General features: G+C 41.9%; 1 protein-coding gene across 2 annotated transcripts in view; it reads right to left on the bottom strand.

Moving 5' to 3' along the window:
• HBS1L (HBS1 like translational GTPase) overlaps positions 1–11,865 on the bottom strand; it is a 66,870-nt gene extending 55,005 nt beyond the window's left edge. The window contains exons 1-5 of one of the 2 annotated variants that reach the window (XM_075267937.1): positions 11,681–11,865; positions 8,024–8,089; positions 6,170–6,301; positions 5,875–6,069; positions 3,554–4,886 (exon numbers count right to left, since the gene is read on the bottom strand). In XM_075267937.1, coding sequence (XP_075124038.1) covers positions 3,586–4,886; positions 5,875–6,069; positions 6,170–6,301; positions 8,024–8,089; positions 11,681–11,723 — 1,737 coding nt within the window. In that variant the 5' untranslated portion in view covers positions 11,724–11,865 and the 3' untranslated portion in view covers positions 3,554–3,585. Of the gene's footprint in view, positions 1–3,553; positions 4,887–5,874; positions 6,070–6,169; positions 6,302–8,023; positions 8,090–11,680 lie in introns of those variants that run through there. The other variant, XM_075267936.1, reaches the window with a different exon arrangement.
• Positions 11,866–14,175: the final 2,310 nt, after the last annotated feature.

Below are 14,175 nucleotides of genomic sequence, written 5' to 3'. Positions count from 1 at the left end.
ATGCAAATCCATTAAAGAGATATTGTAGTGTAAAGCAATGCATACCAAAGTGTTAAATTTGGCCTGAGCATTGGGACATCAATGACGCTGGGTCCTGAAAGTGTTGAATTTACTGTATTTTTCGGACTCTAAGACGCACTTTTTAGCAAGGAAAAACCTTACTAAAAAGTCTGTGTGTTAAAGTTCAAAGAGGCCAACACAATATAATGCTCTTTAATGGCCCCAACACACAGTATATCGTATATACTCGAGTATAAGCCGACCCGAATATAAGCCGACCCGAATATAAGCCGAGGCCCCTAATTTTACCACAAAAAACTGTGAAATCTTATTGACTCGAGTATAAGCCGAGGGGGGGGGGGGGGGGGGGGGTGTTTAGCCCCATCATGTCCCTCACATTAACCCCCTGTGTGACTCACATAAGAGTTACTGATGTGTGGGACATATGGAGGTAATAATTAGGTATTTTCATAATTAAGGTCCTTCATTAGTACCCTCATGTGTTCACATAATAGTAACCCTTATATGGGGCACACGGGTTAAAATGAGGGATATGATGGGGTTAACTGTTATTAATGTGAGACACATGGAGTTACTGAAACTAAATTAATAACCCCAAATGCCTGACATTAATAGGCAGAGTAACTAAAGGAAGGTACCTGTGTGTGTCACTTTACTGTAGCTTCCTCTCCTCCATACAACAGACATCTTCCATAAGACACAATGAATCCTGGCCACTCATCTGCAGGGTAGATGCTAAATCCTAGTGTGCTAAAGGACCTCTGATGACGTTATGACCATGTGATCAGAATCTGGTGTGGGCGGAGCTACTAGGATTTAGACTCAACCTTATCTGCAGATGTTACATACCAGTGGCTACAGGACCTTTGATGACATCACAGTCACGTGACCTCATGATAAGCCAATCACAGAGCAGTAGCACTAAAGGACCTCTGCCTTCCAGTTTTCTGTGCTCCGTGGACCCTGACTCGTGTATAAGCCGAGGAGAGCTTTTTCAGCATGAAAAATGTGCTGAAAAAGTCGGCTTATACTCGAGAATATACGGTAATTCCTTTTTAGTGCTTTCTACACAGCACAATGCTCCTTAATGCCCCCATCGCAAAAAAAAAAGTGCTATATAGCAAAAAAATATATAAAACCAAAAAGAATTTAAAAAAAAAAAAATCCATGCCGGAAATGCAACAATATGTAAATAAAAAATACACACTAGACATGATAAATAAGGTAATTTGCAGACAGATAAGCAAGGGTTTCCCAGTTTTCTCCTTTATTATACATCTATCTACAGTATATCATATACAAGCAACAATACGCTACCTAAAAAAAAAATAAAAAAAAAAAAAAAAAAGAAAAAAACCCACTACCCTCTCAATGTTTAAAATGTTTTATAATAATAGAAAAAAAAAAAATTGACCTGAACAGAAAGATCGTCTGACACAATTAGACCCTGTACATGTCATTATATACATTTACTAAGAAAAAAAATTTCAAGTGCGTCAACTTAATTTAAGCAATAAAGTAGTATCAGGGTAAGAAATTCATGGCTGCTTTATAACAGAAACAGTGGAATAGATTCATCTGCAATACCAGACAACTCTTCAACAAGTGGCATTGTTTCTAGAGTAAAACAGACATGAATTTCTTATCCTTGTACAACACCCTTAAGGGTATGTTCACACAGCAGCTTCTAGAGAGAGCAATGAGATGATCTTCTGCCTAAAAATCCTCTCCATAAACGCTACCTATTCTGCATCTCATTATTTTCAATAGGACGCAGTGACAGATGCTTCTTTTTTCAATATGATAAAAGAAAAAGAAAGAGGGCTCAGCTTCTGCTCTCTGCTGCCAGTTAGACAGGGCAAGTTGGGAGAGTAATATTAGTCAGAAGACAAAATCCTCTCCAAAAGCTGGTGTGTGAACATACCCAAAAGGTACATTCAGGCATCAGATTTGATAAGGGGATATATGGTTTTTAACATAGATTTCAATGGGACAGCTATTCTAAACCTGCACTCACTGCTACAGTTTGTATGGCAAGTGAGAAGCATGGCTCGCGGTATGTAAACCATACTGAGAGCTGTGCAGTCTGACCACGCAGATCTAATATCCTTAGGATAGGCCATCATTGATAGAAACGGGATAACTCGGGGGGGATGGGGGGGGGCCACACGGTGGCTCAGTGGTTAGCACTGCAGCCTTGCAGTGCTGGAGTCCTGGTGTTCAAATCCCGCCAAGGGCAAAAAAACCATCAGCAAGGAGTCTGTATGTTCTCCCCGTGTTTGCATGGATTTCCATCCCATATTCCAAAAAGACATACTGATAGGGAAAAAATGTACATTGTGAGCTCTATGTGGGGTTCACAATCTACATAAACAAAAACAAAATAACTCCTTTAGGCTGAAGCCCCACGTTGCGGAAACACAGCTTTTTTTGTTGCAGATATTGTTGCGTTCTTTTGAGCCAAAGTCAGGAGTGGATTGAGCCGAATGTAGAAGAAGGTAGAAGTATGAGAACTTCCTATATATTTCCCATTCAGTTTGTCGCCACTCTTAGGGTGCATGCACACTGAGTAACGCCGGGCGTGTATGAGAGCCGTACACGCCGGCATTACAGCAGACTGCCGAACACTTCCCATTCACTTCAATGGGAGCGCTCGTAACAGCGGCGTTTACGAGCGCTCCAATTGAAGTGAATGGGAAGTGTTCGGCAGCCCTGCTGTAACGCCGGCGTGTACGGCTCTCATACACGCCCGGCGTTCCGTAGTGTGCATGCACCCTTAGGTTTGGGTCAAAAAAAACGCAGCAAAATCTGCAACAAAAGTAGCTGCTTTTCCGCAATGTGAGGCCTCAGCCTTAAGGAAATGTCTACAATTGCCGACATTTTAAACGTCGCATGTAGAAATCTACGAACGTGTTCAGTCAAATGCGTGGGTCAGATTTTACATATTTTGCAACAAATCTTCCACATGCCCTAATATCTTCCCATAAAGAAAATTTCTATAAAGTAGTAATAACCAATCCACATTCGTAAATGATATACCTAACAAACTTCATATTTGCAAGCCTATGTGTTATAAGTAATCCTGAGAGATTAATAGCATTTAGAAAAATGAAGAATTAGCTCAAGAAGGGTAAAAAAAAAAAAAAAAAAAGTCATTGTGTAACATGCTAGCTTTCGGTAGCAATTCATTTGTAGGAAAAAGCATTTGATACAAACAATAATAAATTAATATAAAGTATAAAAAAAAAAAGTGTTGTAGTCACCAAAAGAGTCATTTATAACATTACTAATTTAAAAAAGAAATTTAATTTGAAGTTAAAAGTTAGTGCACACTCCTTTATCTCCTAGATGAGTGAAGTTTTAAGAATTGAGAGACCACTTAAACCCATACTTCACGGTCAAAAATACTGTCAAGGGAAATAAGATACTGCTGGAATCTAAAAGTATTAAAAATCCTCAGTCTATCTAATGAAATATAAAAATAAAATTTTTTCTAAAATACAACTAAATATATAGCGTCATTTATGCCAACTATACATAATAGGATGCAGAAAAAGTTCTACTTTATCTCATAAAAGCCTTCTTCTGGCTCTCTTTTACAATGTCATCGGGGGAGGGAGTCTGGAAATCAAATGGTACGATATCTGGGTGGCCCATGGGATTATTCAGCTTTAATTCATTGATTTGAGAGCCTGGTAGTTGAGATAGCAATAAAGATTTTCTGCGTGCTTTTGGAATGTAGGCAAAACATAAACTTAAAGCAAATGTAGAAGGTTTGGCTTTCAATGACTTAACCCAATGGCTGGATTTCTTGCGATGTTTAGAAACTAGCAATTTCTCAGAAACTAAACGTCTGTCACTGGAGGGTTTGAGTTCTAAGTGGTCAAGGGCAGTAGGCTTGACATCAAGAGTTAAAGGACTATGACCACCAAGAGGCTCACTGATGAGAAAGCGGAGATCAATGTTGCTATTGGTCTCGTTCAAGGTAACCCCACTGGACTGAAACAAATTGTGAAGGTTATCATGAGGTTTGTTACTGGTTTCAGCAATAAGATCAGACAAGGAAACTTGAAAGTCTCTCTGATCGGTGCTTTGAGAAACAGCAAGGGATGACAGAGATGTTGTCAGTGAGGGTAAATCAAAAGCTGCATTAGACCCAGATCCAGTCTGCAAGTCTGTATTACACAGATTCTTCTGAGGAGAATCAATCATGAGGTTCTGTGAAGGGTTCCTCTCTTTGTGCTCCTGGATTAGATCAGCTAGCGATGGACTTCCATACTTTGGTAAAGACAAATTTTCTCCATCAGAGGACATACTATCCTCTGATTGCAAGACTGAACTTAGGCTTCCAAATAAAGTGGCCTTTTCACGCAAGATGTGATTTTCTGGTTCTCTCTTTTTTGGAAATGAAATTACTTGAGAACCACGTAGGCCACTAATAGACATATCTTTAGACCCTTCTACACTTGCAGATGTACCTATCTGCATCAAATCGGGAATCTGGGCTAAATGATTTGAGCAATTCATAGGTGCAGACGGATCCAAGTCATTCAAGGTACTGAAGGCAGCAGTCGAAGGATTCATTAAATCCAGTAGACTCATTGTAGACAGTGCAACAGGCTGTTCATTACCCAAGTTCTTTTGTGAGCTTTCATTTATGAGAGCAGATAAAGACAAACTAGGAGTGAAATCGGGTACAATGTTCTCCCTACCAGCTAAGGAATCACTAGACGAAAGGTTACTTGCTGGCTGTCTATTGGCTGGGTTATTAAAGCCCAACTCTGAACTGTCAGTACATTTTGTATGGTTTGGAAGTAACAAAGACTGATTGTTGGTTAAGTGCTGTAAAGAAGTAAATAAGGCTTCTTACCTTACCGTGGCCAATAATATTCAGGTTGTTTAAAAAAGGCAGAATCCATACGTGAAGTCAGTAGGAACAATGCAAAAATGAAAAAGAAAAAAAAAAGACACGAAAAGGCATTTATTTGCTAAATGTCAGAATAAAATGATTTTATAAAAGATTTGTCAAAAACATTTCTTGAACACATAAAATGAATTCAGTCTTCTATTATGAATTCTAACTATATTTATTAAAGGGGTGTAGTGCTAAATACTCACTGTTCCCTTGTCCAGCTTGGCTGTATTTTACTAACTGATCCTTGTATAACTCTAAGGCTAGGTTCACATCTGCATTGGGGTTTGTGTTCCTCGGATCCACTTGGGGACCAGAAAACGGAAACACAATCCGATTAAAAAAGTATTTAGACATGGACCCCATAGACTACAATGTAGTCCACCAGGTTTCTTCCCATAAAGTGCAAAACATAGTGGACACAAATTTCAAGCACAATGGGGGACAGAATCAATCAATAGTCACAAAATGCAAGTGTGAACCTAGCCTTATTTACACAAAACTATAGACAGACTACATTTCCCATAAATTCATCTGCCTGCTCTCACTCTGTGTACCTTTTCCCCTGTGAACAAATTTCCACCCTGCTGTAGGGTCTGTCTTGTGTCTCACTTCTTCAGCCCATGCAGCATAACTGAGCAGGCAATAAATAACTCATTAGTGGCTTCCAGGGGCAAGTGGGGGGCCTGTGCTGCTGTAAGGTTTGGTTTGCTGCCTGCATTTCTCAAAAGCGATGAGTAGTGAGCTTGCAAACAAAACAACACAGCTATTGATGCAACATGTTATTTGGCCCATATAAAAAAAAAACAAAAAAAAAACAAAAAAACAACACTTTAAAGCTCCATAACCCCAAAGCTTCTGACCTTATTCAACACCGATGAGGTAAGGTTGTAAAATCATGATGTCATGAATATAAGAGAACAAGTATAAAATGAGCCTACCTTTTCCTGGTCTTTCAGTTGAGGGAGCATCTTGGGTAACAGGCTTCTTGCTGGTGTTGCTGTCCTGCTTGAAGACTTGGTCTAGAGCCTTCGCCACATCAAAGCTGCACTGCAATACTGCATCAATCATTGTTTGCTCTGATACTGATTCTCCTAAAACTTCTCTCATTTGATCAAGGCAGGAATACAAGCGAGCTAAAAAAAAAAATATAAAATAAAATAAAAAATAGAAGAAATATGTCAAATGCTTCCCAAATATTGTAAATGAAGGATCTGAGAAATGATTGTATAGTACCTTGGTCAACAGAACTCAGGGAAGTACAGGAAGCTTTAAATTTGTCGTCATCTTCATATTCATCTTCCTCCTCTTCCAAAGGCTCAGAAAAGCTTTGATGTCTGCCCCGTTTAGAATATATGAACTGAGCAGCTGCAAATAAGAACACGGTAAACTAAAATTTCTCTCACATTACACAAAGTTCTACTGTGGTCACAGTATATTAATAAGAATTATTTCACAAATAAGTGGAAAAGAACAAGAGATTTGACATCATAAGCCCAAGTAACTCCTGCATCTTATTACTACCATTAGCTTATTCTTATGGGAATTCACTGTAGCAATGTCACCTGAAAATCACACTGCTTCGGAAACATTTAAAGGGGACCTTTTGCCACTCCCACACCTTTGTATCCATTAAAGAATTGGACGAAAGGGGAATGTGTCAAATTAAAAAAGCACACTCGCTAGTCCCTGAATGCCTCAGTGGTCGGTGGAGGGGGAGCAGCGAAGTCTGCCACCGATTGGTTTCAGCAGTCACATGAGGCACAGAACTTGCGACATCCAGACAACGGAGCACCATGGACAAGCTAGTATGCTTCTCCACCTTCTCCAGCTCCCTCCAATTCCTGGATTCCAGAACAACCCCTTTAAGGCTAAGGCCCCATGTTGCAGAAACGCAGCTTTTCTTGTTGCAGATTTTGCTGCAGTTTTTTGAGCTAAGGCCAGGAGTGGGTTGAGCAGAAAAGAGAACTATAAATGCTTCCTATACATTTCCCATTCCTTTTGTAGCCACTCCTAGGTTTGGCTCAAAAAAACTCAGCACAATCTGCAACATAAAAAAGCTGCTTTACCGCAACGTGGGGCCTTAGCCTAGCAGGCACTGCCTTAATCTCTACAACACTGACAGGGATAATGGCCCCCAATTGTTCTTTCTTAAGACTAAAGATCATCCAGCATTGCATTTTTAACAATCTGTTTTTTAACCAAACTCCAGTCTATAAACCCTTCACAACACATAGTTAATATGCAGCAACAGTACACTGAATAAGTAATAAATATTAATGACAACACATCCCTACAAACAATCTACATTAGTTAAGGATTGGCAAACAACTTTGTGTGAAATTCCTGCTTTGTTAGTAGCTTTCTTGTCACCAAAGAGATCCGAATAACAGACGGCACATGGATAGTGTTCATTCGCATTCTATTTTTGTCTAATTTTTCGCCCCCGTAAAAGTGACAGAACGAGTCTAGGATGCAAAACGGATCAAAGCAGTGAATACTACGATTTAGTGAGTATGAAGAAAGCAAATGTGAGGATCGCTTAACTGATTAGAATGGGTCCATATTCAGTCCATGAAATGTGCTCTTACATCGCAACACCCAATCAGTGGTCCCTGGCGTTAGCCAGAAGCGCCAAAGAGTGTAGGGAGTGGGGCGGAGCCCAGGGGAGGTGAGCAGCACATTTTTTTTTTTTTTTTAATGTTTTCTCAATTCTACTCACCCTCCGCATATAATCCTCACATTTTAATAATAGCAATTTTGGTTTGGCCGCATTCGATCAGAACTAAACTGCTAAGTGAACTTAGCAGTTTAGTTCACCCAGGACTGTGAAAGGGACATGGTTTAAAAGGGGTGTGACCTAAAAAAATAAAAATCGCCACTAATTGTAATCCACGTAAAATGATCAATTAATCATGATTTTGATTTAGGTCATAATCATCCAGCCCCAATTACCACCATTCGCCTGTTGTGATACCATCACAATTATTCCCAGATTATGCTACATGAGCAACATTGTCGAAGGAAAATATCTGTTATAAACTGGATTACCAAACAACTTGTAAAGCCTTTCACAATGCTGAAGTATACCTGTTGCTGGTGAGATACAGTAGTCATCCTCTACAGACTGTCCATACATATCATCATCATCAAAATCTGTAACAAAGAAAAAAAAGTCAGGAAAAATTTAGTGAAATCAGAAGTTAATGTTAAAAACATATTTACCTAGTGTAGTGTTAGTACGGCAGAATCTCAAACACATTTCTACATTGGGAGATTTTACCATTTCAGATTGATTAAGTCTAAGGCCCCACGTAGCAAAGTGCAGCAAAAAAACACGGTAAAATGCAGCACGGTTTTTCATTCAGCAGTTTTCACTGCATTTTGACAGTTTTCCTCTGCAGACTTTTTCCCCTCATTATTACAATTGACATGGTGAGATTTACAAAAACGCCTGTATTTTTGAAAACACAGCTTTTCAACTGCAGATTTTTTTCCTGCAATGTGTGGATGGGATTAGTCAGAACCCCATTCACTTTTCAGGTACTGTAAAATGCAGTGATTTTTGTTGCAGTGTTACTGCCAAAGCAAAAATGCTGCATTTTCACAACATGAAAATGCGCTAAATCGCTGCAGGAACAATCGTGGCGTGACGCATTGCGGTTCTTCCTGCAGCGCTTTAGACAGAAAGTTCACAGAGTTTTCCTCCGCAGACTTTGTTACAATTATATCTATGGGAAAGCCGCTGGCGTTTCCGTACATATAATTGACATGCTGCTATTTTCAAAACCGCATCGGTCCGTGTCCACGCTGCGATTTTTTCTGCAAAGTGAGCATGGGATTCGCATGAGTCCTATCCACTTTGCAAGTACTGTAAAACGCCACGATTTTCCCTACGGCGTTTCCTGTCCGTGGGCCCCCCGGCCTAAAGGGGTTTTTCAGGGTTAATAAGGATAGCTCAACCATAGAAGATAGAAGGGATCCACTGCTTACGAAGCACAACAGCCCAGTCCTGCTCACTTTAATAAGATGGAAACAGGCCATGAGGCTCTCTCAAGCATGGCAAATGCTCTGCTGATCAGCAGAGGTCCCAGGTGTAAATCTAATTTGAAGAACATATTCTAAAGAAATCTTGTGAATATTTTAGTCCCAGAAAGTCCCTTCAATACTAAAGCCCCACGTTGTGGAAATGCAGCATTTTTTTGGGGAAAAAACCACTGCATTTCACAATACAAGTAAAGTGAAAGATTTAATTTCTCATCCACATATTGCAGGAAAGAAAATTTGCAGAACGCACATTCAATTATGCAAATGACAGCATGTTATTCTACTTATATGGCGCCATCATATTCTGCAATGCTTTAGAGATATTGTCAACACTGTCCCAAGTAGGGCTCATAATCTAAATTCCCTATCAGTGTGTCTTTAGAGTATAGGAGGAAACCCATGCAAACAAGAGGAGAACATAAACTCACAGATTTTGTCCTTGGCTGGATTTGAAAATATGGACCCCAGTAACCACTGAGCCACCGCGGTTAAGTTTTCTGCGGCAAGGTTTCATTACTTGGGTTATCCTAAGGCTGGAAAAGCTGTATTTTTTATTGCAGATTTTGCTGTGTTTTTTTATGTTTGAGGCAAAGCCAAGAGTTATGTCAAAAGGAATGGGAAATAGCACTTAAAGAGGACCATTCAGGCAGTTCTATATACTGCCGGAAAGCTGACAGTGCGCTGAATTCAGCGCACTGTTGGCTTTCCCGATCTGTGCCCCAGGTAAAGCGCTATCGGTCCCGGTCCTCTTTACAGTCAGAAGGGCGTTCCTGACAGTCTGTCAAGAACATCCTTCTCCACAGCAGCGCCTATCGCGCTGTACAGTGCGAGCGGAGAGGAAAGCCTCCTCCCTATGCTCACAGTGCTCGTCCATAGACGAGTATTATCAAGAGGGGAGGGAGGCGTTCCTCCCCGCTCACGCTGTACAACGCGATAGGCGCTGCTGTGGAGAAGGACGTTCCTGGCTGACTGTCAGGAACGCCCTTCTGACTGTAAAGCGCTAAGGTACCGATAGCTCTTCACCCAGGGCACAGATCGGGAAAGCCGATAGTGCGCTGAATTCAGCGCACTGTCGGCTTTCCAGCAGTATATAGAACTGCCGGTGCCCCAAACCATGAAAGGTCCTCTTTAAAGGGGTACTCCCACAAACATAATAATTTTTAAAGTTTGTAGAGAATTAAAAGTTAAACATTTTTGAAAATATAAGTAAACATTTTGTGGTCGCAAATTGATGCCAGTGGATACGACCATGAAAGCAAAAACTTTCTAAGGTCATAAAATCAGCCATGATTTCCTTATTGTGGCCGGAATATCTTCTGATACATGTAGTGTATGATCTGATGATCCAGCTACAATAAGAAAGTCATGGCGGAGCTCCTGTCAAGTCCCCGACCATAAGAAGTTTCTGCATTTGTGGTCATATCCATTGGCAAACCGATCAAGACAACAGACTCTCACCGCTTTGAAAGTTAAAGAAAATCTTTAAAACTCTGCAGAATTTTTAACTACTTAGATTTGCAAAAATGCTTAGCTTTTAATTATCTACAAATATAGATATGATTATGGTCATGGGAATAGCCCTTTAAGCCTATCGCTAGGTCCACACTAATGTTCGGATTTATGTTCATCAGATCTGCTTGGTATTCCAGTCTACTTAGAAAGCAGTTACTTGAGGAAACCCGTGAGCCCAATAGATTATAATGGGGTCCACTAGGTTTCCACCGAAAAATGGGGAGAGAAAAGTCCTTGCTTACAGGACATTTCTCTCCATATTTTTCAAGGGTACCATATTTTTCAAGGGTAATCGGGGACGGAATCCCGGAACGGAGTGTGATTGCTTGTGTGAATCCAGCCTTATTCACGTGATAGTGAAAAGCAGCTATGCGACAACCATTTATTGAACAGTCATTTTAAATATGGTTAGAGATGAGCGAGTAGTGTTCGGATCGCATAGAAATGAATGGACGTAGCCGGCATGCGGGGGGTTAAGCGGCCAGCAGCCGTCAAAGCGGAAGTACCAGGTGCATCCATTCATTTCTATGGAGCGTGCTGTTCGGATCGGCTGATCCAAACAGTACTCGCTCATCTCTAACTATGATAAGACTGAACGGGTGTATTCACATCTCCATTTTATTTGGACAGAAAAAAAAAATGTCAAAAACAGACATGCTCTATCTTTGCCCATATTGATGGACATACGGCAGGTGAATAAGGCCTGTGCTTCTCCCATCTGCTAAATTCACTCCTGGCTTTGGCTTAAAACCAAACTGTGAAACTCACAACAAAATGCAGATTTTCCCCAATATGGGGTCAAAGCCTAAATAGGTTGCTGAATGGCTGGCCTATGCTCCATGGCTGTCAGATCAATGGGGTCTGACACCAGGAACCCCAACGACCAGCTGCTATCTTTACCATAGACACACACTGAGTTTTGGACGGGCATTGCAGAACTTTAACGCGCCCGCTGTGTTCTGTGGTAAGAAAGCTGAGTAAAGTTACTAGTGTCAGGTCACACCTATAATACAGGTCCACGTACACACAGTAGTCACTAAGCAGGCTCATCCTATGCTCCGAGCACCCGGCAAGCCCAGCACAAGCCCTACAGCTCAGTGACATATGTCCGGCCGCAGCACACACGGCACCGGGAGCTTATCGGTCTGCCCTTAGCTCCTCCCACTTAAAGGCCGCTCAGTCTCTCACCGTCGTCATAGTTGTACCCGCGCACGTTGCGATGCCTGGCCATGGCGGGTGCTGCTCGCTCTCCTTTCGTGCCCTCACCACCTCCACATTTTCTTAATCTACCGCGCCGGCGCCGAAACCCTAACACTGCAGCAACGTCACCGTACACTCGTGCCTAGAATGGAGTTGTTCCTACTATGGATGATGCCACGGGAAGGGGCGGAGCCTGTCACAGGAGGGCGGGATATCCTGCAGGACAGCTATGTGCGAGATACAGGAAGTAGGAACTATGGACGTGTATGTGTGTGTATGGGATTGCACGGTAGATAGGTGTGAATCGACAGGACTCGTGTGTTTTGTGTGGGACTGAAGGGAAAGGATGATGTGTACATGAGAATGCACTTGGATGGGACTGAAGGAAGAAGTTGTTTATATGAGAATGCATTTGGATGGGGCTGTGTGTTAGTGGAGGCTGAAGGGAGTGAGTTCTTGTGTCATTGGGGGACTTGGAGACCATATGGTATAGCTGCTACCACTAGAAGGCGACACTAGGCCAAAAAGTATCAATGGGCAGATCCACTTTGGTGCCTGTAGGGGGCACACCACACACCTACCCCAGGGATTTTTTCTTAGATTAGTTTTAGGGCCCCTTCATATGGAGTATACGCTCGCTGATTCTGAACGTGTAACATGTTCCGTATCAGCGGCGCTAAAACAGATCACATTGATTTCTATGGATGCCGGCATACGCGCATATCACATTGAAAGCTATAGAGAAAAAAGCAGCCCATTCATTTCTATGGGGAGCGCACGTATGCCGGCTCCCATAAAAAGCAATGGGATCTGTTTTAACGCCGCAGATTCGGACATTTACACGTTCAGAATCATCAAGTGTATACTCCGTGTGAAGGGGCCCTTTAGTCTATTCTTTTCTACATCTTGAGTGGGACAAAGTTTGCACCTGGTCCTCTGTTGCCCACCAGCCATGTGGTAGCCCTCATCTTCGTGCCCGCTTGTATCCTTGTCACCATACTCCCACAACTCCATGGTAGTTTCTGAAGGAGTGATGCTGCCTATTCCTTAAGGAAATATGAAGGGAATCTGTAGGAAAAGTATCCTCTTTTTTATTGAGGGCTGTGGCACCTTCTCAGGACTTTATCCCTTTCTTCCCCTTACTTGCCACCTTTGGTTATTTTGGCCGCCACCTTGTCAACAAGGGGGCTCTCTAGCCTCCCTATGCCTGCCTAATGCATACACAGACACCGCTGCCATCTTCCCTGCCCCCATAGCACCCTTTCACACAGGTGGCTACATGTGCTATCCAGTTTTTATGAGAGAGTACACTGATATATTTTCTTATGGCCCCTTACACACGACTGAGTGTTATCCTAGGTGAATGTGGGGACTGAAAGCTGGGGGACAAAACCCGGAACAGGTCTGGACAGGAACTTATTTCTGTATGTTTTGTGGTCCAGGCCCATTAAAAGAAATGCGTGGGTGTGTAGAGGACAAATACATCCATTTGTTGTCTGTGCCATATTGTCACAAAGCCATACAGCCTTACTCCCCAGCCTCTGTGTCCTACTACATGTGACTGGATGCTGGGCAGAGGTTTCACTTGTTTCTCTTCCCTTAGCCTATCAGACGCCTTAGACTTCTAATTCTTCTCCAGCCAATGGCTGTGCTTCTGTACCACAAATTTCTGGGCTCTTCCCAAACATTGTATCTGGACTGTTATTTTCACAGTCTTCTCTCCTGGTCAAGCATACCTGCCCCAGCTCCCTCAGCCTGTTGGTGCACCCATCTGGCAGGATGTTTTGCAGCTGGAGTCCCTTTCACTCTTTGGTCCATCTTGTCAAAATCCAATGGCAAGTCATCCTGCTCAGTCCCATTGGCCATGCACAATGCCAAATTCTACCATTGGCGACCTGACTGTGTGTCTGCCATAACCTCCACAACTACGGCCCCCTGGTCTCCTGAGCATCCCCCTCCCTCACAGATCCCACCACTCTAGAGAAGGTGTGCACTAACTGTTCCAGACTGTTATGGACTGAAATTCTTGAAGATAGATAGAATTGCTGTATGCAAGACCAATTTATACAACTACAGTCTAGAATGGGGTTACTGTACGGAGGACCTATATGTAACAACTACAGAATGCACTGAAACTGAATCTCCCTTCAGTAACTCTGTTCGAGTTAGTCTAGCAGTGAGACATCTATAAAGGAGTTGCTTTATGGTGGACCTTATAACTTATAGTTTGCACTGAAATCATTTACTGTCCTGCAGCAAATAGAATGGATTAGCTGCATGGAAGACCCTGAAGCGACTACAGAACACAAAAACCATGAATTTCACGAGTTTTTCTTATTTTTTTTTTTTTTTTACTGTTATGCTGGTTTCACAATACTGTTTCATATACTGTTGTAGCAGAGTTTACCCGAACTGCTGCAGTGTGATAACTTATCACTGAAGAAAACAAAAACCAATGAAAAGTCATTGAAAAAATATTTGTG

This window comes from Leptodactylus fuscus, chromosome 3, assembly GCF_031893055.1.
Source record: "Leptodactylus fuscus isolate aLepFus1 chromosome 3, aLepFus1.hap2, whole genome shotgun sequence".
Lineage (NCBI taxonomy): Eukaryota > Metazoa > Chordata > Amphibia > Anura > Leptodactylidae > Leptodactylus > Leptodactylus fuscus.
The sequence above is the reverse complement of the archived record's forward strand: the minus strand, read 5'-3'. Positions and strand labels throughout refer to the sequence as shown.